The sequence below is a fragment of the Ruditapes philippinarum genome, unplaced genomic scaffold, assembly GCF_026571515.1.
Source record: "Ruditapes philippinarum isolate M1 unplaced genomic scaffold, ASM2657151v2 ctg10817_1_1_1_1, whole genome shotgun sequence".
Taxonomy (NCBI): domain Eukaryota; kingdom Metazoa; phylum Mollusca; class Bivalvia; order Venerida; family Veneridae; genus Ruditapes; species Ruditapes philippinarum.
Genome location: NW_026851782.1, coordinates 7,060 through 32,052, shown reverse-complemented (window position 1 = coordinate 32,052; position 24,993 = coordinate 7,060). Strand labels below are relative to the sequence as shown.

The 24,993-nt window shown below is 31.6% G+C and overlaps 2 protein-coding genes across 3 annotated transcripts; one reads left to right on the top strand and one right to left on the bottom strand.

Annotated features, from left to right (window-relative positions):
• Nucleotides 1-10,663: 10,663 nt before the first annotated feature.
• Nucleotides 10,664-14,853, bottom strand: LOC132739379 (uncharacterized). The gene is made up of 6 exons (XM_060727071.1): nt 14,699-14,853; nt 13,642-13,886; nt 13,038-13,170; nt 12,382-12,612; nt 11,575-11,802; nt 10,664-10,811 (listed from the first exon to the last, which is right to left on the bottom strand). The coding sequence occupies exons 1-6, from the start codon at nt 14,748-14,750 to the stop codon at nt 10,783-10,785; spliced, it is 918 nt and encodes a 305-aa protein (XP_060583054.1). The 5' UTR covers nt 14,751-14,853; the 3' UTR covers nt 10,664-10,782.
• Nucleotides 14,854-17,765: 2,912 nt separating this feature from the next.
• On the top strand, nt 17,766-21,208 carry LOC132739389 (uncharacterized). 2 transcript variants are annotated; one of them, XM_060727091.1, is made up of 7 exons: nt 17,766-17,909; nt 18,383-18,494; nt 18,942-19,091; nt 19,410-19,605; nt 19,916-19,987; nt 20,216-20,302; nt 20,604-21,208. In XM_060727091.1, exons 1-7 carry the CDS (start codon nt 17,855-17,857, stop codon nt 21,087-21,089), a joined length of 1,158 nt encoding a protein of 385 aa, XP_060583074.1. In that variant the 5' UTR covers nt 17,766-17,854; the 3' UTR covers nt 21,090-21,208. The 2 variants fall into 2 exon arrangements, with proteins under 2 accessions (XP_060583074.1, XP_060583066.1); XM_060727083.1 differs by having other exon boundaries at nt 17,789-17,945.
• The last annotated feature ends 3,785 nt before the right edge of the window (nt 21,209-24,993 follow it).

Sequence of the window (24,993 nt, the reverse complement as noted above, 5' to 3'; positions counted from 1 at the left end):
CTAAAGGCGGGGATTTATTTTTAATTGAATAATTTAAATACCAAAATTATATTGTTTTTTTTCCCGTATTCGTTTGTTTTATTGGGAAAACCTGGAAAAATGCTTGAATTTTATAATATTTCCCCACTGATATTCGCCCAAGAACGTTCGCCCCACTTTTTTATGTTCACTTCCCAGTTAGAACCCGATTGTCCTACCCCTTAGAATATCGTTTTAAAAACATCCTTTAGTTTATATTAAAAAATTAAATAAATTGAAAAAAGATGAAATGTTTTTCTTTTGGTAAACCGTTTTATTTGTTGAAATAAAATGTTTTTTTGTATTTAGCAAGTGTGTTACCATTACGCGCCCGTAACGGGTGCCCAGAAGTTTCTAGCTGCATGTGAGTCAACATATATCACCAATACACACTTTGTGGCTAGCCATGCAGTAGTTTTTTCAAAATAGATTAATGCAATAATGAAGCAGTTAATTTTAGGTCTTTTACATTTTCACCAGAACGAACATAGTTACATCATATTTTTAAAAAAATAAATATTATACCCAATGATTTCGGCCTTTATTAATTTATTAAAATTGAACTGATACAATGGTATCGGTAGATCAGCAGATTTTTTTCTCCCACTTTGGGTTATTTGGTGCCGGGTTAACTAGACTATTGGGAAAAAATTGCCGTTATTTTTGAGTCCAAATTTTGACCTCAAAAATTTTAAATTAAGCATCTTTTCAGTTACAAATAAATTAGCCATTTAATAAATAAAACATTTAACTCTTCCCAGTTCCAGGTAGGAACTATTGAAGTGGTTAATTAATATAAATATAATCATTTTTAGAGAAATATCATGGCCTGTGGAATTTTGAAAATCATTAAATTGAGAATTTCTCATTAGAATTTTGGGGGAATTTTTTTATGTCTTTTTTACCTTGGGGAACTTACCTTTTTCGAGTAGTAGTTATAACTTAAATAAAGCAAAAACACTTGATCTATCCAAAATTTAAAATTCACCTTTAATTTGAAGTGTTTTTTCTTTAGCCAATGGAATTTCTGTGAGCATGTTATTTACCAATTTTAATTATTAAAATTACTTTGTCTATCTAATTAATACTTGCTGGATATTACCCACAATTTAAGCGTCAAATTATACAGTAGTTGTTCTTGTGCAGCATTAAAAATAAACCCCAGGGGGACCTGTCGTTTCATTTGTATTGGTGAGCAAACAACCAGGCTTGTGATTTTCCAATGCCCGCTAAAAGCACCATATAAAATTTAATTTTAACAAATGTTATTATAAATATGTTCCTTAAAAAATGATATTAATATTGTTTCAGCTTTTCTCTTTCATTTTGTTTAGTATGTTTAGGTTCCCTCATTCTACTTCTGAAAGCAAATTTATCAAAATCTTCATATTTCTAATTTTTCATTTCATTAACAGTAAAACTATTAGATGAACCCATTGATTTGGGTCACTAGTTCCCAAAAGGTTAAGGTCACCAGGGCCTTTTAATTATAAATGATGTCTGCTCATTTATCTTGAAAACTATTTATATAATATCACAAAAGTCTTCATTAAATTTTTTTTTTTTCCAATTAAAATGAAACTCTTCCCAATACCCCCAATTTATGGCCAAGTGTCTTATAACAAAATAACCAATAATGTGTCAAGTGCCTAGAATGGGGGTCATGTGTTGTTTGACAATTCTTGTTTAAATTTATGTTAGTTTTTAACTCTAAAAGTTTTGATAAAAATTACAAATGGTATTACCGTATTAGTAATTGTTAAGTTCCATTAACGGTATTTTTTTTTATTTGTATCTCTTAGTCCTATATAAAAAATGTTATCATGCCAAATAAATGCAGAAAATACCACAACCATAATATTTTTTCCATCAAAATTGAATTAAAAAAATGTTTTTATTAAATATATTAAACTTTTAGGAACAAAATCGTGGCTTAAAGGGGGGGAAAATCGTTACCCCAAAAATACATAGGCACTCTCCGGGATTTAAACCCCAAACTTTTTGCGATAACAAGGGAAGCTTAAAGGGGTTAACCCCAACAAGCAAGGGCTGTTGGGAAGTGCCCTGTGATACAACTAACATTCACAAATGTTGATTTTTTTATAAAATAAATTCCATGAATTTCCAGGCATTTGCATTTCATCAGCCAGTGAAGTTTCAAATTTAGTCACTCATTATAGCCTAACATATTGTGCGCCAGGTTTGCTTTATAAATTTGATGGCTTTGTACATCTATGTTAATATAATTTTTTTATTGTAATATTTTTACTTCAATAGTTATCTTTTCTTAGGTATCTCTTGAGATCAAAATCAACAATAAAAATGAATAGGTTTCATTGAATCTTTCCAACCACCCCTTCAAATACTCCTTGCCTCATATTTTAGGCATTACTCTTAATTTCTTTATCACACACCCAATCCAATCTCAAAGATTCATTCATGAGCTGTATATTTTCACTAGAAGCGCCTGGGATTATATCACTTGTGTGCACAAAAGCTCAATTTTGACAGACATGTATGCTGCTGTCAAATGAAAACAAATGCATAGAAAATGTTTTGGGGTTTTTTTTACCCATCTTTTACTAAAGGTTCTTGTTGCTTAAATACATAGAATAGGAAGAAGGTTGGACAATCATAAAAAGCAAAAAACAAAAGCAGCCCAATTTATCACAAGGAATTCAAAAAAATAAGAAATAGATTTATGATGGAATGAAAAAGCTCAATGAGTATTATTATTTTGGTCAAATCTTCAATAGTCTACCTAAAGAAAGCGTTTTAAAAATTTTAGACATTGTAAGCTTACTTGACACTAGGGTAATCAGCCAAATTCAGTTTTGTTTAAAGCAGGGTTGTTCACTAGCCATGAATCCTGAGGGTCATTTTGAACCCAAGTTTTACAGGACTTACAGGGGTCAAATCCCTAGGTTTTTTAACAAAATTTGACCCTCCAGTTAAAATCCTTGAGCGGTTTCAAATCAGGCCTTTTGGAAATTTGAAGGGTCTAACAGACACCCTGTTAAAGTTTCCATGCACCATCAACCCATTAATTATTCAATTTTTAAAACTTAAACACATTTTTTTTTGGATCATTAATTGGTGATTATTATCCAAGGCTTATAACTCTAGCATGGATTTTGCCAGAGATTATAAACCCTTTTTAACTAAGAATTCCCTGATGCTACCTCCAATTTCTTCAAAACTACTGAGGAAGTCACTTAAATTAATATTCAGGATTAAAATTGATCACCATCCAAGGTCCATAACTTTACTCTAGCATGGATTATTGCAGAATCCAGATTTCAGGTTAAAAGTTTTGGTTTAGTAAAAATATTTTTCACTATAACTTTTTCATTTTCTTAAGGTATCAACTTCAAACTTCAAATATATGTTACTTTCATCAACCTCATCTTATGTGGCAAGGTTCTAAACTCTAGCACAATATTTTCAGATGTATCTCCCCCCTTGAACTTAGAATTTTTAAAAAAATACTAATTTTTACTTTACTTATTTATTTCTTAAGGGGATCAAGTTCAACTTCAAATATATGTTCCTTATCATTAACCCACATGTTATATGACAAGGTTCATAACTCTAGCACCAATATTGCAATAATTATCTCCCCATAACTAGATTTTTTTTACTTGAAAAATGTAGTTTTTTCTATAACTTCTTCAGTTTTAAAAGATATCTACCTCAAACCCTTCAAATACTTATTCATTATCATTCAATTACATTCTTATGTTTACCCAAGTCATAAACTATTGATTTGCAATTGTCAGATTTAATCTCCTTTGAACTTAGGGAATTACCTTAAGGGAATTTATACTTTTTACTTTTAATGGTATCTACTTTTAAACTTTCAATTAATATATTTCTTATCCATTACACACATGTTGTGTTGACAAGTTTTCATAACTCTTTTGCCAGGAACTATTTCCAGAATTTATTTCCCTTAACAGGAATTTATGTTAAACCCAATGTTAATTTTTTTCACTATTACTTTTCTTTTAATTACTAATAATAATTATACCATAATTGATTTTTTTTTTCATAGTTTTTGGTTTTCCTACTGTGTCTAGTATTTATTAGTCGAGCTTCCTGTCGCCCTTTGACCAGCTTTTGTTGATTTATGTACCTATATTTTCTTTTAAAAAATTTTTTTTTTATTTTCATATTTTTCAGATGATATCAACTATTCATTGCAAACCTCAGATTTTGTAGTCATCCAGACTGACAGTAGTATGGAGAATAAAGATATCAACATAGTAGCAACATGTTTATAATAATTTATAATGCTGCTGAACATAGCATTAGTTCATTGACCAAATACATGGAGATGAATCGGGATTAATGTGTAGTGACTATATACTACCATAATGTAATCAGATTTTCTATCTGACAGCTCATGGCACATATAAATCATCAAATATCACGCTGTTGCAACTCTTAAATCATGGACACTTAATACATGAAAAACACATAGGAACAATGAAGACTTAACTGTGTTCATAAACACGTGTCCAGAAACGTCATCAGAGGAATCAAACTCTAGAAGACACTAGTAATCCAAAAGATTCATACCTGGTTACATCATCAAGAAGGGCCTTCTAAGTCCCCAACTAACTTTTATGCAGGACATATCATTATCCAATTTTTTGTTGATAAAATGTTATATCTATCACCTGCCGATTGTGTTCATAATGTGCAAGATAAATTGGTCCAATTCTTTCATCGAAAAAACACCATGAACCATTTCTAACTTGTTGAGGGAAACTAGAAGAACTTCAAAAGGTCACTATGAAAGAAAATTTCATTCATGGAAAAAGAACTGTGTGAATTAAGATCAGAAATTAACCCATTTCCTAGTAATAGTTTTCAAGTAAGATTATCAGCTCCACTTGTTTATAGAAGAAAAATGAATGTTTTATTCCCCTTCGGTATGGACTGACCTGTTGTGTTGTTTGTTGAAATTTTTCATTATACAATACTTACAAATCTATTACATCAAAACTTTATATGTGAATGAACCTTGATGAGTTCAACCTGGTACCCTCATTTTCAGGTCAAAAGGTCAAAAAGTCACTTGGACTTGTGGTAACCAAACATAAAAACTAGCCATTTAATAGGCATTTACTGAGGAAACATCAGACTTTCACCAAATTGTATGTACCAGATTTAATCATGATGAGTTGTACCTGCCATGATACTTCATTTTGGGTCAAAAAGGTCATGGTGATGGTTCACAATGACCTGTGTTGATATTTTTATTTAAGAAATAAATATATCCCAAACTGTGATTTTATCGCTCAATAACATCAACTGTTTGGATGTTCGCATGCAAGGAATTCTATCACGAAGGCGTAGCCCGAGTGATATAATGATGCGCATTCGAACGACAAAACAGTGATGTTATCCAGCGATAAAATCACCAATTTGGATATATTATTTCGATTCTAACAGGACATAAACAAATAAATGCAGCCCGTACCTGGTATTAAGCAAATTGCGTCTGATTTGTTTCCGTACTTATTTTCAGCGGCGTCAGATTTTATAGTGGTTACGTCACATGTATAATGATTGCGTTCACATGTCTAAATATAGAGCGTCAAACAGTGACTCTATTGCATAATAACACACACTTTCGGTTCTTCTATGTTCAATAGGGAAAATGTGGGTCGTGTTAGAATAACAATTTTTAAGGTCAAGAAACACATATTGAAATGTGGGCACAGCCTGCTTAGTCAAAGTTAAGGTTGATGTGATTTTATTCAAATTATCTATTTTGTAGAAAATATGTAGTTTACTATCCAGATAAGCACTGAGAAAACTTAGCTGCTCTTCTGACAGCTCAATCTTACTTGTTGTTTTTTTTGCTACCTTTGAACTATTCATGAAAATTGTTTTGGAATTTGTGAGCATTTGAATGAAATTTTCTGTATAATTAGAACAGTCAAAACTGCAGAACTGGAGATATGAGCCGCATCATGACAAAACCAAACATAATGGGTTTGCATCCGCGCAGTCTGATCAGGATCCATGCTGTTCGCTTACAGACCTATAACAAGTAAAGAAACTGATAGCGAACAGCATGGATTCTGATCAGATTGCGCGGATTTGCGCAGGCTGGTCTGGATCCATGCTGGTCACAAACCCATTATGTTGGTTTTGTCATGACACAGCTCATATAAGCTTGCATACCTCTTAATGTTCTAAACTACTATGCCGGCAGCTTTCAGTATGTCTAAAAACATTAATATGCAGTGCAAGCACTATCATAATGTCAAAAATAGAAAGCATAGGCTATATACTTGGTCATAGCTTCTGAAATATGTATTTTCTTCTAACATGTATGTATGATGTCAAAAAAAACTGTTCATGTAAAGTTTTACATTTGATAATGCAATTAAAAGGGAATAAATAATAAAAAAAAACAACCTGTGACTTGTTTACACACTAGATGATTTATCATTTAGAAGCAGAACAGCTGAAAAGCATGACATGTAATTTAAATGCCTTCTTTTTGTATTATTTTAAAAGAAATTTTATCGCAACATTTCAATGAAAAAAAATTGAAATTTAAGCCATCTGTCTTTACTAGGTTAAACTTTCCATGCATAAATAAGTTCTACCTTTACCATGGGCTTTCATACACTTATTTATACAAATTTTAGCAAGTCACTTCACTGAGGCCTCTTCTGCCCCCCCCCCCCTCTATTATTTAATTTTTTTTTATCCTTTAAGATTCAAGTGATGTAATGGCTAGCCTACCCCATCAAGTCCAGTCATCTTATATGAGCCGCGTCACGACAAAACCAACGTTTTGCGTTTGCAAACAGCATGGATCCAGACCAGCCTGCGCATCCGCACAGTCTAATCAGGATCCATGCTGTTCGCTACCAGTTTCTCTACTTGTTATAGGGTTTTTAAGTGAACAGCAGGGATCCAGATGAGACTGCGTGGATGCGCAGGCTGGTCTGGAGCCATAATGGTCGCAAACCCATTATGTTGGTTTTGTCGTGACGCGGCTCATATGTGCTATTGAGTTTTGCCAATACATAGGCCATGGCCTTGACAAGTAACATAAAAGGAGTATCCATTTCCCCCAAATTGATTCCCATTTTAGGCTATAAAACTTAAAATAGTTTTAAACTTAGATATGGATTTTCATTTTATAATTCACGTTGCCATCCCTTCCACATAATCTACATCTTTTAGTTATATATGGTACTTTGACATGTTTTCAGCTGGATTTGACAGTGTATAAAACACCCGGTTCTAATTTTAGACATTGAAGAGCACTTCCGTTACTATTTTTAGTAACGGAAAACCCCTCTTTCATTAGCAACCGACTTAAGAATTTTCTTAAGTGAAATATTTATTACTTAAGATATTTCTCAATCTTAAGAATAATCTCAGCTAAGTTTTTCTTAAGTCATTTTCAGAATACGACTTAATCTTAAGATAAAAAATTTTCTTAGCTAAGATTTTTTTTTCAACTTATGTTTTAACTTAAGAAATAACTTAAGATCAGTTGTGAATACGGCCCCTGACAATAATAAACGTTTTAATACATGTTAAAGATTTTCATGAAATTAGCATGAATCTACAGGCATACATGCTGCTTTGATATGAAATGATAGAAAAAAACAAATGGAAATAAAGAAAGTTCTAGCTGTATCCGAAATATAAAATGAAAAGAAGGAAAGGAAAGAACGAGAGAAGAAGAAAAAATGTTGTCTCATCAATCATGAAATGAAATTATAGTTAGGGAGACAATATTCTTTAGTGTGTTCTATAAAGTAAATATGACTGGGCATAGAAAGGTTTGGTCACCGTTCAAAAGAAAATAAAGTTGTTCAATTTCAGTAGAGGACATCATATGTATGCACTTAAGAACAACAAAGTAATTTTTGGTGTTCATGTTACCACAATGAATTGTTTTTCAGCAAATAAGATGATAATAAAGTTAAGCTTTGAGCCGTGTGTGAGTACTATGGTTTTAGACATGTGCAGGTACTTTTAGGTTATCCACTTACTTCTAAGATTTGATGTCGGAGCTTTGTCTCTTTTTTAAAATTGAATGCCATTGTATGGGAGTTACAAAACAAGTGAACGATTGTGATTAAGGTTGACTGAGGGAAAGAAAGAAAGAGGGCTTACAAACAAGTTCTTTAGAGTGTACATATGATGTCTAGGTAATGTTATTATTTACATAGATATATTAATTATCATGACCGACTTATCAAAAGGCCTCTTTATTTGGTCACATGCAAAATCTTAACAAGATAAGACAAGTTTATTCGGCAAAAAACAAAAAACCTGAACAAGTTCTTCAGATAACATAGCGTTTCAACAAGATAGCAAAGTGTCTAATAACTACAATAATATAGTTGTCATGAAAGTTATAAAAAATATGTTTATATGTGTTTGTCAAGTTTCATCAGGCAGAATCTAGACAAATAACGACATGTACACTAAAAAGTGTCAGAGACACTGCATGTTAATAGTAAGCATCTAGTACATTAATAAGTGCCAGGGACATCGTAAAAAGTAAGCATACACTAAAAAGTGTCAGAGACACTGTTAATAGTAAGCATCTAGTACATTAATAAGTGTCAAGGACACCGTAAATAGTAAGCATCTTGTACATTAAAAAGTGTCAGAGACACTGTTAATAGTAAGCATCTAGTACATTAATAAGTGTCAAGGACGCCGTAAATAGTGAGCATCTTGTACACTAAAAAGTGTCAGAGACACTGTTAATAGTAAGCATCTAGTACATTAATAGGTGTCGGGGACACCGTAAAAAGTAAGCATCTTGTACACTAAAAATTGTCAGAGACACTGTTAATAGTAAGCATCTAGTACATTAATAAGTGTCAGAGACATCGTAAAAAGTAAGCATCATGTACACTAAAAAGTGTCAGAGACACTGTTAATAGTAAGCATCTAGTACATTAATAAGTAAATAGTAAGCATCTTGTACACTAAAAAGTGTCAGAGACACTGTTAATAGTTAGCATCTAGTACATTAATAAGTGTCAGGGACACCGTAAATAGTAAGCATCTTGTACCCTAAAAAGTGTCAGAGACACTGTTAATAGCAAGCATCTAGTACATTAATAAGTGTCAAGGACACCGTAAATAGTAAGCATCTTGTACACTAAAATTGTCAGAGACACTGTTAATAGTAAGCATCTAGTACATTTATAAGTGTCAAGGACACCGTAAATAGTAAGCATCTTGTACACTAAAAATTGTCAGAGACACTGTTAATAGTAAGCATCTAGTACATTAATAAGTGTCAGGGACACCGTAAAAAGTAAGCATACACTAAAAAGTGTCAGAGACACTGTTAATAGTAAGCATCTAATACACTTATATAAGTGTCAAAGACACCTTGATTTCAAAGCATTTAGAACATAGGCAAGTGTCAGTAACATATATATATATCTAGTTCAGTAAATTAAAGTCTTAAGGACACAATAACTAAAAAGCATCTAGTATACTAGTACTTGTGAATCTCATTCACACGCCAATTTTAAATACTAATCACGACTACTTCCTATTAGTTTCCTATTTGTGACGGAAAATCTCATAAATTTTTTTGTAAAATTTTAGGTCAATCATTGTTTTCGGCAAAAATCTACTACATCCATTGGTCTGTCTAAATTTTTTATATATAGGTTGATATATGGCACGGACTTTAGCTAACCATTAATTGGTTGGTATATGGCACGAATTTATAACCATTTATTGGTTGATATATGGCATGAACGTATGCTAACCATCGATTAGCTGGTAATATGGCAGAAAAATATATTAACCATTAAATTAGTTGGTAATGTGACAGAAGCATTATTTATTATATACTTATAAGTGAAATATTGAGAAATATTGATGAAATAAAATACGTATTTTCATTTTCCGTATTTTCACTGTAAAAATTTATTTTTCACTGCAGTGAAACATATTTTCCGTATTTTCACTGGTGTCTTGCCGGACTACTTTCTTTTAAATTTACCAGTACACAAAATTTAAGGGAAAGTCTTTCAAATTTTAATGTCAAAAAAGAGAAAAATGTATATAATAAACAGAAAATTCAAGTTTTTTCTTTAAATACACAATTTATTTTCATCTTGTGGCATGAAAATTACTTTATTTATTTTCATACCACTCGATGAAATAAATAATGTATTTATAGAAAAAACTTGAATATCCTCTATATGTTTTGGTTGTAAGGCCGAAAAATAAGCTAACTATCAAATTATAATAATACGGCACGAAAATATAATAATTCTTAAATTCATGTATCACGAAATGTTTAAAACAAGTATCTTTTTCCTTTGTTTTTTAAATGTAAACGGTACTTAGTATATCTACCCTGTTACAAGTACAAGTAAAGTTTTTCAATTTATCTATTTCTTTGATATGAACTGCGCATTTAAAACATTACATACTTTCCCCGTTGTCAAATGGACTGTTTGAAAGAGAGAACAGTATTTATGTATATTTATATGGATACATTTTTGTCTGATGGGTAATACAATAGAAATTGACATGATACATATTAATTAATGTATAAGCACTAGCAACACACACTTAATCAACGATACAGCTTTTGCTTCAAATGGTTTGTTTTAATTTTTATTTTCCCTGATAAATGCTATCTATATACTATTTTCTTTCATTTTTCAACGCTCTAATCTGATTTCGTTGTAACTTCATCAGAAGCTAAAGTCTTCTTCTGTATGGTTGTCTTCTTTACACTCCTGGATATGGTGGTGGAGGTGCTACAAAAAAATGTATAGATATAATCGACCATTTCACACACGAGTGTGGAAAGTTATTGTTGCCATTTTTGTCAGAAATATTTTAACCTAGGAGATTCTCTGTTTGAACTGAACGATTTAAAAATATATATCTAGTACTTAAAGAGACATAGCCTCATGGTGACCACCTTATAGTCCTTAATAAATGATAATACAGATAGAAGCTATCAAACAATTTCATGACTAAAACAGTCACTATTTGAAGTATTATAAAAATTACGATGGCAGCAATGTTATCTAGGCACAAAACAAAATTGATTGATGCTTGCAGGCTGAGTCAGTTATATGTATGTTTACAGAATACACCTAATAAACATATTAATTGTGACAGCTATTTTATTTGAATAAGTTCTTCTGTTTTTATAAACGTGAAAAAGTATTGGGCCAATTTTAATAAACAATTTGAACTTTGGTGATAACTCTTGAAAATGATAAAGAATTGTGTTATAATAATGAATTTATATATAGACTTTACACTACAATAACTGGAATTATTATTGAACTTAATAATTGATTCTAAATTTGACCAGTTCATGTTCTGCTTGGGCCGGTGCTAGGGGGCGTGGACGGTGGTTTGCGCTTGGCGGTGTCGTCTGTGAACGGGCTCAGTTGGACCAAGACTGCGGCATTTTCAATTTTGCACTGTTGGGCTTTCTTAAGGGATTCTTATTTCTCTCTGTTTTCCTACTCTATTGAATGAATATAACAAGAAAGAACGAAGTACCTGTTGGTGTTACATTGTTCTCTGGATAAGAAGGTACCGCCAGTTGTTCTCCTTTATATTTATATATATCTTCATGTTTCTCAACTTCTTCGTACGACGGTGGGCCTTGAGATTCCGGTTCTTCAAGGTGGGATCTTGATGGGTTGGCACTTTCTCTTGCACTATCGGTTATCAGACTGGTGTTGGTGTCTGCATTTCGGCTTTCAGGACGATACTGTATTTGAACAGCTAAAAGAACAGTTAACAACTTACTCCACAAATTGATAAAGAAACGCCTGTAAGTGTATGGAGGTTTTTTCGAGTTTGATGAACTCGATTCCATTTCAGAAACATATGTCCAAGTATGTCCAATGAAATATATGGTAAACAAGATCAACAAGGAAAGGCGCGTTCAATGAACGCAACCAACAAAACATCCATCAACAAGAACCAGCTGCAATAAGCCCAGGAAGACCCAAAACAAAAACTGGACAGGGCGCAAGGAAAAACACGGGCAACCTAATTGTAAATAATAAATTAAGAAATGTACACAGTCTATATTAACTTTGCAATGTGGAAAAAAACAAGTTTAACTAAATATGAAAGGAATGTTAATGGTTAACATATTTTAATAGTTACGGGACAAAGAGTATTCAACAGTTTGGTAAACATATTGGTCGATTATCAATAAAACCATATCACGTTTCCTTCTGAGTAGAGCTTTATCTAATATCAACGCTATTTCTGGTCACTTTTTGGCACTTTAATGCTCTAAAATGGAATAACTATATATACTCATGATCTTTGAAATATGGGAAAATCACTTACGTGTGTCATTCTGGGTAGAGCCTGTAGGTTTTTTGTAAAATATGAGAACACAGCAAACGACGAAGAGGAGTACACCGACAATCACACCAATAATAATACCGATTATTGCACTATTTCCTTTATGAGACTTTCCATAGCTGTCGTTGTCAGATGTCCAAGATGACCATGATGACTGTCCAGACCACGATGACCAGGATGACCAGGAAGGTCGCCTCGTAGTAGTAGTCGTTTCTGAATTGAAGCAATACGATTGCATGATTATATAATTATAAATTACGTACTACTGTACTTTCGAATGTATTTTTATAACCATTGCAATATTCACATATTCGTGAACAGAGACAAAATATCAAACGACAAAAAATTTTTTAACAAGGCAGCTACCAAACATTAGGAAAATCTTTTCCCACGGTATTAATGATCAGTTTTTATACAAAAATAAGATGAACAGAACCCTTTTTACTTGACTGCTACTTTTATGTAATACATGCTTCTATGTTGGAAAATAATACAATTGTAATATACATTCAAGATAATCGTATTTAAAAGAGAATTTAAGAAACGTTGATGGTACATTTTATGATTATTAGAAAAGAGACATACAAACAAATAATTATATCGAGATATACTGTACAATATAATAAATTTGGACTTACGTTTAACCGTTTTTGAAAACAACGTAACACTTATAGTTACATTACTAAATAGGTAATTGTCTGAATAAGCCAGAGAAACTCGTCTAGTCCCCTTACACAGGGGTTTTCTGTTAAAATCGTTGCAAGAATACTGCTGAAATAAGAACAGAAAAAAATCTTTATGACTGTTGTCGACTGAATGTCGTCTGGTGTATCCCATGTGAGGAATAATTCAAGTATTTTTTAGGTAAATTTGGCGTTAGTTTCGATGGTGTTCATATTACGGAAAGCAAGCTTGGTACTGGTGGGTATTTACATCAAAACCAATTTGTTTAGTGCATTTGTTTAAACTTCGGATTTTGACAGTGTTATTCGGAAGGAAGAAATGCTATTCAGAAAGCAATCTAAGAACAAGGGACACAACAAGCGCTCCTATAATTAACAGTAAACAAGAACACAATGGGACACCGCCTGAGAGCAGACAGCGCTGAAGACTTCAACCAAGTTAATGGTGCAACAATCTTTACACTTAACACGCTCATGTTTATTCAAAATTCTAAGACAAGTCCCACAATATTCTAAGAAATGAACAAATGGGGTATTTCGTGCGATGGTACATACTCACCTCACCATACGAACTATATCCTCCAATATGATAGGAGAGAGACCACTTACAGATTATATCTATAAAATGTGTTCTATCACTTGTGATACAAATCATTTCATCAGAACTATTGGTAGTAAATTCAATAATGCAGAATCCTGTCATATTCACAAAGTCCGAATCTGCATAGTTTATTGTAACTCTGTTCTCATAAGAAAGGTCAATAGACCGTTCACAGTCATCCCGTGTCACTTGCATTATTAAATCTAAAACAAAAGGAAAACAATTGAGAAAAATGTATACCATTCTAATATAATGAACAGATATTGTGCTGTTGTTTTAGATAGACATTTATACCAATTTTCATTCCGATAATTATATGATAAAAAATATGTAGGATGATGTAAGGTATAATAGTTAACTATGTTTGGGGTCCCAAAACAGTAAGTGTGCTCACTTAATTTTTTTTTATAATTCAATGTATGCATTTTAAAAAGTCAGAAAATGCTTTTTCAAACTCGGATATGCCATATCAAACTTAACGCTTTCAATACGGTGATTATAAGTTACGTTATGTCTTCTATAAAACTGCACAGTAATCAGAGCATGCAGTGAACTATCTGCACTAAAACACATTTAAATTTTGGTATGTGTTAAACAATATTTGTTTCAGAAGCGACCCAACATGTTTTGGTAGCAGATATATAAATAACATTGTACCCTTATTTTTAAATAGATGTTATGAAAAAAGGTATTTTATAATGAGTTAACGTTAACCTTTTACTTCTTTCAAAACATAGAGGTAACGTATACTTTAGTGTACATAGTTCACCACATATTTGTACCGGATTTAATTACACCACATATTTAAACTGGATTTAAAAAAAACACCACATAATTAACATAGTTATCATAACCATATATCATGTCTTTAAGTTATATCCCAAGCACTTACTTCTAGGTACGCCTCTGCTATTATATCGATTAATGCAAGTAAATTGTCTAATGTAAAAAAAATGGCCATGTAAAACTATGTTTAAAAAGTACAAACTATTTAAATGTAAAATATATATAATACCTGCATAGATAAGCCTTGTTGCCATCATAACAATGAACATGTGTATATCCATCTTTAATAATATCTCTTCCGAGTTAACATAATTAACTTTGAGATCACTGTTGTCACTACTGTACGGTATATAACAATATTGAACGTATACATAATTGTAGAGGTACTATAGTATTTAAAAAAATCTAAGCTAGTTAAACATTAATCACTAGTCTTGCAAAAAGTAATCCGTAATATCTTGGAACTTTTGATGTTTTAAAATCTGATGATCCCAATTCTTAATTAAATGAATACGATAATGCGATGTATATTATTTTTACTACACTACGGGTTTTTGACCTGATAATTGGCATGCTTCAACTTTGTTGTTTTCTGTAGAGATGTCTGCGTTTTTCTATTATTTTACTGTTTTGCTTTATTTAAATTTTAGTTTATATATTTATTTAGATCTACTTATATTTTTGTCGGGAGCTCTATGTCAATAAGCTTACACGTATCAAGGTTTCTAAAATATACACCCTTGAATGATTTTAAAATGTGACAATAAAATTTATAAAAAATGACAACAACGACACCGACACTTTAAAATGGAAAAGCGCATGTACTTAAAATTTTAATGCATCCATTTATATTAAACATGAAGTCAAATATTTTATATGATTACAAACGGTGCTAACAACATAGTCTGTAAGCATTTCCTGTTGTTTTTTTTTTTTTGTTGTTTGTTTGTTTGTTTGTTTTTTTGTCTCAAAATCATTTCCAATTTGGTTTTGGCATTTTTTTGCATTTCATTTATCAATGTGTCTCGAATGGTTGCTTAAAAAGCAGGTATATATAATGTGAACGGAGAGTGCCGTATGATGTACTTTATTTCTGTAATGACTAATTAGAGCAGTATACAAACAGTGAGAAAGTTAATTCGTTGCTTCAATATTTAATCAGAAAAACCTTGAGACTCTCAAGTTGTTAACCTCTTCTATTACCTGTTAGTTCTTTAGAAAAAGGACAGCAGGGGTATTACACATTGAATCCTCTGACCATACAACTTTACATAGCGAGTACAGGTAGGTGGAAGAAATATAACCCCAGCCTCTGTTTGGCTCACGTAAGGTTAGGTATAGTCATATACTTAAAAGAAGTTGATACTAAGATCTTGAAAACCCGGAACATTATAGAATGTAACACATTGAAACATAAAACTGTCCATCACAAATAATCATATGATATCCAGAAGATTTATTTTATCAACTTCAATATGGAAGAACTCGGAATAAAAAATGAGAACAAAGAAGATCAACAAGGCAAGGGGACGTTCACAGATCGCAGCCCCGGCAGTTTATTTAGGGAAACCCGTTAAATTAGCTTTACTATTGTGTAACATGTTGTAACAACAGTCATATTTGCACCGATAATAATACTAGTTCGGCTGCAAAAATTAGTTATCAAAATACTCTCTTGACAAAATTAACAATACCGGTTATGAAATCGAATTAAAGAACTGCATTCGTTATTAAGGTGCATATCTGGACGAAAATCTCAATTTCAAAGACCATGTTAAACGCAATTGCCGTTGTGATATGTTCAACTACTTGAAAATAAAAATCATCAGAAAATATCTCATCAAAGAAGTCACCGACATATTAGTCTTGTCTCTCGTCATCTCTCATTTAGATCAGCGTGCTTCACTGATGATATACGGCACATTTTCTAAATAAGGAAATACGAGTAATTGAATTAAGATCACATTCACTTTGACCTTAAAATGGGTTAGGCAGGCAAAACTTATAATTATATATGTATGTAAAGTTTCAAAGTCATAACTGAAGCTACTGATTCGTACTGACTATTAACAAAAACATATTTGAAAAATAAGTTCATCTTGACCTTTACTTTTGATAAAAAATAAGCATGGCCATTAGGACACATCAAAATTAATCTACTCACAAAGTTTGAAAAAAAGTCAAATAGCCGGGTTTTATTAAAAAGTGTATGCTTTGTTATGACAGAACTCAGTGGCCTTTGATTTGTTGACTTGAAAATATGCTACTTTGGTTCCATATATTAAAAAATTGCTATCAAATAATGTAAAATCAACTAATATACTGCTACTTTGGTTCCAAACATTAATAAAATCGTTTCATATCTTGTAAAAATGAATTAATATATTGATAATTCGGTTTCATATAAGAACATCAGGTTCCATTAATGGCTACTTTGGTACCATATAATGGCTATTTTTGTTCTATAATAATAAAAATATCATATAATGTGATAATCAACTGATATATTACTACTTTGGTTCCATACATTGATTAAATGATTTCTTACATTGTAAAAATGAATTAATATATTGATAATTCAGTTTCATATATGGACATCTGGTTCAATGCATACTTTGGTACCATATATCGAAGAATTGGTAACATATAATGTGAAATCAACATAATTATAATTATATTCATATTTCGGTTTCATATATTGATGACATGATTTTATATATTGAAAAACAAATTAATATATTGATAATTCGGATTTATATATCGATTACTGACTCCATATATGGCTACTATAATGGTTTCCGGTTTAATAAGAAGGTGTTTTTAATTCAAATAATGTCGAAGTGAAGTTATATATTATCCAAATGGTTAAATCTATTGAAAAATAACAATATGAGACAGCCATGGCTTTCCAAAGAAAGCATTATATATGTACATGTATAATGCACACAATTTATCGGCAACAACGTTGTGAAAAATGTACTGTCATATATTTCACAAATAAATAATTGACATCAGTTATGAACATTAAGGATGATTATATTTCGTTACAAATAGAGCTCCATGTGAATGTTTGGCCATTTAAACTGTGTTCACTTAAAGGTCGCATGCATGCCAACAATCATATCTTTTCATATTATAGTTTAACAACAGGTGATTATCACAGTCATGTGAATATTTATTCTCATTTTACGCAATAATAAATCAAACACGATTAAATTATGGATATTGCTATATAACTATAATTATTGTTTTACCTTACAAGAGCAGATTACTCCTCCGAGCTTATTATTTATCAAGTTTAATCATAGTGTAAGTATACGCATGCGTCGTATATATTGTTATTACTTCTTCTTTCGTTTTTAAAATATATGTAAAATGTATCATAATGGGGGGACACGGGGATGTAGAGCGTGGTAATGCTCCTGGTGGTCCTGGCAGATGTAAGTACCTACCACTGCGTAAATTTGGACATTTAGGTACAACGCTTTATATATAATTCAATACCATGCATTTTAAATATATGTACTTTGTAATTTTTAATGTAACTTTCTGTTTCGATCTTATTGTTCGCGATATAACGTATCTATCTTATTGTAGCTTTACCGAAATGTTTTTATTAAATCACCACTATTTATAATTGTCACAATTCTTATGTAAAGGAGGAAGTTTGTGATGATAAAATATTTTTATGACAGAACCATAGCAGAAGTTATTAAAAAAACAAACAAAAAACAACAACAACAACAAAAAAACAAACACAATTGTATTGTCTTTTATTACGATTTTTAAAGTAATTTGAGAAATAGCGATACAACTTCTCTAGTTAGCATATTACTGTAACATTAACATAATTTAATTATTGTTGGAAACTCGCATTGTCTATATATACTTAAAATAGACTCTTAATTTTCAGCTTTTTCTCCTGTGAAACATTTTATATGGATGGCGTTTCACATTCGTTCATTAACGAGAGTTTTTGATCTGGGCATCAGCACTGTATTTCGATTTAGCCTCTACATTTATTGGTTTGTTGGTTTATTTTATTTACTTTTCTTTACTGTCTAAAACATTGAATGGAATGTGTTACTGGAAAATAAGTAAATAAACCGAAGAAAAAAAGACATAAATAATATGCTTGCAGTATACATTGCATCAGTTAAACGATTCAAGTGTTACAAATTCTATCACATTTGATAAGACATAAAAGAATAATTGCAGATATACCATTGCATGAAACAGGGAGTAACAATAACATTCTAGAATATCAGGGGTTTATTCGGGTTAACAAGTTTCAAACATTTAATGAAATGTATCTCTATAGATATACGTACGTAAGTTATATATCTTGTAATGAAAGTTATATATCTTGTAATGATCTGTTTGTGTCGTTAAGCTAGAGAGGCCTCAGACGAACACACTATATATTATGCCATTGTTACTTACGTTTATACGTTACAATATTTTATTGTAAGGTTCGTGGCAGGACGATATCCTACTTTTATAGAAGAGGATATTCGAAGACAGATATTAAATGAAGCAGCGAAGTATGAAAGTGAAAATGTTAAACGACTTGAGAAAGAAAACAAGACATTAGCGATTGAAAAAGACGATGCTCTCAGACGGTATGATTTATTTCTCTGTCAGTATCGCACATCTGAGGAAGCTATGTTCTAGTCTGGCTGTGGCATTTGTGTTTCTCTATATTAGACATTGATAAGCTGTACAAAATTGTGATTTGTAGTTCGGACTGGCACACATGAAGCAGCCATTAAAAAGATTTGAAAGTCATCTGTCACGAAACATGAATCAAATGATGGAGTTCATTTTTCATAATAAAAAAAAATGCTTACTTATTACTTATACATCAAGCAAATATATCATTGATAAATTTGTTTTTATCTCATATGATGTTCATACTATCTTCGTAACTGATTATTTAGATTGAGTGAAGTTGTTTCCGTGCGACTACGAGACAACAACCCTAATATAGCTGATTTGAATGACCAATGTCGACCTACAAAACTGGCAGAAATGTTTAGCGAGCTGTATGACAACGAATGGACATGTGCCTATGCTACTATTGAAAAAGAACTTGATGAAACAAAAACTATAAGACTTCTTCTAAATATAATGATGGTAAATATGCATACTTATATGATTAAATAATGAGTGTTTGTTCAAATTGCAAGATTTATAAAAAAAAAATAACCAGTCAATTTAATGTCAATGCGTTTTAATGATAAAGATGATAAGCGTGATTAGTATGTGTAATCAACTATTATATAGTTTATTCATGTTATGTTTAATGATTGAAATCAATATATAAAACTTATTCAATACATAGTTAAAACATAATGTCATTAATTAATTATCCAGCGATACAATTGTCAATATTCTTAATCTGTCAACTTAATTTATTTAATGTAATAAATTGCTTTTTATGTAGCAAGCGTATGGTTTTTGCGAAGAAACAGTTGCTGACCCATGGAATGTTGTTACGAAGTGGTTTCTCGACATGGTATTAATTTTATTCATATGATATATTTTTCTTTTCAAAATAATGAAAGTATGGGTATAAATTTTGTAATTTTGGTGTTTCAGTCAGTTCTTACTTACTACAGAACAAAAGTAAAAAATAAATTTAAGCTTCACGATGTAAGAAGAAATGGAGATTGTTTCATTTTTTGTTGTAAAATTTGTTGTTTCAAGATTTTAAATATATTCAATCTTTATTTTGTCTTATTAGAATCTACCAGGAGCACAACAGACATCCAAATGGCTAAAGGACAGTCGTAAAGCTAATATTAGAAACAAACTTCATGAAGTTAGAGATGTGAGTATTTATACTGTACTTATTTTCATCTGTAACTCGGCATGTTTTACTAAAGTTGCCAAATTTAAACGAGCGTCGTTACTCAGTCCAAAACATGCCGCGACTTATTTCTTTTATTTAGAAAAAAATACATGTACAAGAAAAAACAATGTGATCAAAATCACATGCGGTTGCCATATGTATAAAAATACCTTTGTACACGTATAAGAAACGTAAATAAGAAATAAGCACAAACGTGTGTATGATGTTTGGTACAATTTCTGTTTGTTAGTAAACTAATTGTTTTGTTATTTCTTTTAAGGATTTCAAGAAAGAAGTATTCAAGACGTTTAAAGAGAATAAAATCATTGATCTACTTGAAAAAGATGAAGTTGACAAATACCTTGAGAAATGTGTGGAAGTAAGTTTGTTAATGGTTACTACAGATCCACCAGTAGTGGTTCTGTGTCCTGAATTAGAAGAAAATGATCGAGATATATCGCACATCGAAGAATGTCAACCATTTATGGGCAAAGCCATTGATAGTAGCAGCGATGAAAAAGATAGAGATGATAAAGAAGAAAACAATACAGAAACTATTGCACCCATTGAACATCAGAAAAAGAAAACAGATTTCGATAAAAACCTATTTAAAGAATACACATTTCGGGGAAACTACTTTGATTTCATTGTATGGCCTGCATTGTTATTGCATAAGGATGGACCTCTGTTGAGTAAGGGAATTGCACAAGGGATGAATAACATCAAAATATGCCAGACAGATGAATCAAAAGTTGAAGCAAAATAATGAATATAATCTATGATAATGAACAAAGTTACTTTGCTTTAATCAAAAACAATAAAAACTGTGTGTCTGAAATATTTTGTTCGACATGTTAAAACTAGGAAATAAAGATTGTATGATCAGTTTTCGTTACTTCAGTTTTAATAAATACATCTCTTATGTAACAACAATATATTCAAAATACTACATAGCATACATTGTTCCATTTGACTGGTTTAAAAGATAATGATACAGGTTAAGAATCACATAAAAAGAATAACATAAATTCTGTTGCTGATCAAACCTAGGTTTTCTAAAAACTGTTATGAAAATTTTAAAGTTCAACTTGAGGAGAAGAAGAAAAAGAGGCAATTGCAGTGAGTCTTGAGAGTAAATGCCTTCTCAAATTAGATTTCAAAAAGCAGATCAGCACGTACCACACACAAAAGTTGGAAATTAAACATCATAGATATACCACAAATTGTAACTTATAACATTTGTTTTAACAATAGATTAAAAATCACAGATTTTAAGCAAGATTTTTTTTTTGAAATAATATATTAACTTTATTGCTATTCTTGAAATACAATAAAAATGAGAAGAAACAAGAAATATCTTTAAAAAAAGATACTCGGCCAAAAAAACTTGTTTAGAACTGTCCTTATATATTTTATTTTAGTATGGTCAATGAGATTCCCATATTTCATTTTATAATTTTAAAATGGCCAATGAAAACTCTTCTTATACCATAAAGTTTACAGAAAGTCAACTGAAAACAGAAAAAAAACATCATATGTATACAACCCCAAAGTGTTATCTCCAATCGGGTCTGTTGAACCTACTTAATTGTTTGTTTGTGTGTTTGTTTTGGGTTTAACGTCACATCGACACAGTATAGGTCATATCGCGACGTTCCAACTTTACTGATGGAGGAAGACCTCATGTGCCCTTCCGTGCATTATTTCAGACACGAACGGGCACCTGAGTAGAACCATCGACGTTCCGTAAGCTAGGTGGATAGCTTCCTCACATGAAAGAATCCAAAGTCCCTGTCGGGATTCGAACCCACAGCGGTGACGGGCAAGTGATTTGAAGTCAACGACCTTAACCACTCGGCGAACCTACTTAATTACACATATCAATATACCAAAAAGATAAAAAAGAAACAAACAAAAAAGACAAAAAAAAACGAGAAAAAAAAAAACATAGATAAGAACAGTGTATAGACCATTTGCATGCGTAGTATAAATGTTACCGTAACACCGGTTGTTTGCCATCTTGGGGAGTAACATGTATACGAAAATATTGAGAAGAAAGTAATATATAATAATAATCGACGTGTTATGGCAAATGAAGACTTATTGACGTAAAATATGTCAATTAAACCACCAGTTACATCAACAGCAAAATTGAATGTTTGGGTTACAGCAGAGTCAAATGGGAAAAATTCTTGCTTCATATTGTGACAGCATGCAAGTGTTTGTGACGTTCACATGTAGCCTCCATTCTATTTGCTATTGAAGTGACTGTTTGTGTGCGTGACTCTCAAACTGTCACACAGGAGCCAGCTTACCGTTCAGTACGACATTATTGTTGTGCTTGTGGTAATTTAGTTCCTTCTTTTTGTTAGGTGGTTCCAGTATTAATCACTTGAATACTGTTAAAACACCCCTAGGGTATGTGGCCTTCTTTTTAAATTTGTCTTTTGACGTCTTATCTGTGATATGCAGGCTTCATAACCTCTGATTCCCTTTCAAAATTCTATTTTATTTAGTTCTGCCCATTGTTTTCTCGTTTAGGGCACACGCATTTTTTTATTTTGGGACCATATGCGTGTCATATTGAAAGTTCCATGATAACCGCCATATGAACACATCTGTGGATGTTTCAAAATTCAAAATTCTACCAGTTCATGTTTAATGTTGAATTCTGCTTAAGCCGGTGCTAGAGGGCGTGGACAGTAACTTGCACTTTCCAGTACCGTCCATGAACAGGGTCAATCAAACCGAGCCTGCAATATTTCAAATTTTGCCGTGTTGGGCTTTTTTTTAGGGATTCTTATTTTCTCTATTTTACCGGCTACTTCCGACATCAGAAAAGAATATTAATTATTCGGGGTAAACAATACACCCGTCTTGATAAATATGTCTTAATGACGAACAATTATTTCAGTTATACATTGTCTTAAACGAGGAAGAATTGGTCAACAGGAATCTGTTCGGTTTTTCTGTTAAAAAATTCTCTGTAATAAGTAATCAAACGAATTTTGCTGAAAGATACAATGTACTTTAATTTGATAGTTAAATTTGCTGTGTTTAGAGGATGCCGTATTGTCCGGTATAAAATGAGACATAAAAAGAATTGGATTTGATGTAAAGAACAAAGTTTGAAAACATAGATTCCAGCGAATTCTCAGCGTATCAATAATGGTGTATTACATTGCCGTTACCTTTTCCCTCTGAGACTGTCATTTCGTGGTTCTATGAATTAAATGACTTGGTTTTTCAAGCATTAAATGTACTCCACAGACAAAGGTCTATATGATTAAATAATAAAATTTGAAAATCTTCCATAAATCATCTGGTTCAAATAAAATTTGAAAACTATGCAACAGAGAATATAAAAATATAATTGGTAATTAATTTGATAATCGAGTTTTATGCAATTTTTGTGCCGATATGAGTGAAAAACGTTGTAACGTATTTCATTTTTGTGTCAATCTGCACAATAAAGTTGATTTTTCCTAGGGAACGGAGTGAATTTCGTACACGAGTTACTGAAACAGACCCATATCCACATATACATAAAAGAACAACAAATAATTAAAAGCTATTTTCGATTCGTTCATGCCAAAAAAAAAACAACAGTGGAGTCCTTTAAAAATGCAGTATTGATATATTCGTTCAAATAATTATGTTATCTACCGATAGCCATACTAAACTTCCCAGCAGATTTACTCATTTGCATAAAACCTATGATATTTATATTAAAATATGGCATATCATCTCCTCTCAAGATTAACCAAGTTAACCGGCGTTTAAGGTTTGCTTACTAGTAGGTTCAGCCTGGCGTACACTGAACATACACTTCATTTTCTGTCATTGAAAATATAAAACCTGTTTGCACGTAAATGTCAGCTTATTGCATAAAAGGAATCGATCCCGGCTGATTAATCTGTATACCCCTTGTCCAATCAAACCCCACTTGCGAGCAAGAAAAACGCGAAAAAGTCAACGATTTAAAAATGAAAATTGATAAATTAGTCCAATAAAGACCAATCATGGAGGAATTGTTACTTTTATAATTAGGAGTTACATATAAGAGATCATTTATGGCTAAGCCGTACGGCAAAACCTATATTTTCCGTAAAAAAAATACGATTAAATTAAACTTGTGTACGGTTGCTTGAGTGTCAACTTTTTTTTATAATTCCTTGACATTTTATTTGTTTTAGCTATTTTTATTAATAGATCTAAAATAACATATAAACGGCGTTTTTACATGTCAATTTTTTGTAAATGAGAAAATACACCAATATTGTACAGCTAATTGATGTAATGATTTGCATGCATTAAAGAACTGTTGAAATGTCTTTATTTGCAAGAATTCTGAGTGTGTGTTTTGTATGTATGTATGTATATATATATGTATGTATGTATGTATGTATGTTTGTTAGGTTGTTAGTTTGTTAGTTTGTTTGTTTGTTTTTGTTGTTTTTTACTGCCCACAATGTTAACATAATGTGCATTAAGAAGCGTCGTTTGTGCTTGAAAACCATAGTCAAGTAGTTCAATGCTTAGAACTGACACGATAATCTGTGTATTCTGTTTACTTTTTACATGTGACATATATACGTATTTATCATATATCGCAGTGCATCGCTGAAGGTTTATTCCGAAACGTAGGTAAATGAACTGGCATTTATCAA

Bases quoted from the DNA above. Each gene is read 5' to 3' on its own strand.
- LOC132739379 (XM_060727071.1), bottom strand. From the start codon at position 14,750: ATGGATATACACATGTTCATTGTTATGATGGCAACAAGGCTTATCTAT. The intron at 13,171-13,641 runs GTGAGTATGTAC...TTCTTATTTCAG, and splicing joins GATATAGTTCGTATGGTGAG to CAGTATTCTTGCAACGATTT. The intron at 11,803-12,381 runs GTAAGTGATTTT...CTGTTCTTTTAG, and splicing joins CTCTACCCAGAATGACACAC to CTGTTCAAATACAGTATCGT.
- LOC132739389 (XM_060727083.1), top strand. From the start codon at position 17,855: ATGGGGGGACACGGGGATGTAGAGCGTGGTAATGCTCCTGGTGGTCCT. The intron at 19,988-20,215 runs GTATTAATTTTA...TTGTCTTATTAG, and splicing joins CGAAGTGGTTTCTCGACATG to AATCTACCAGGAGCACAACA. The intron at 20,303-20,603 runs GTGAGTATTTAT...ATTTCTTTTAAG, and splicing joins AACTTCATGAAGTTAGAGAT to GATTTCAAGAAAGAAGTATT.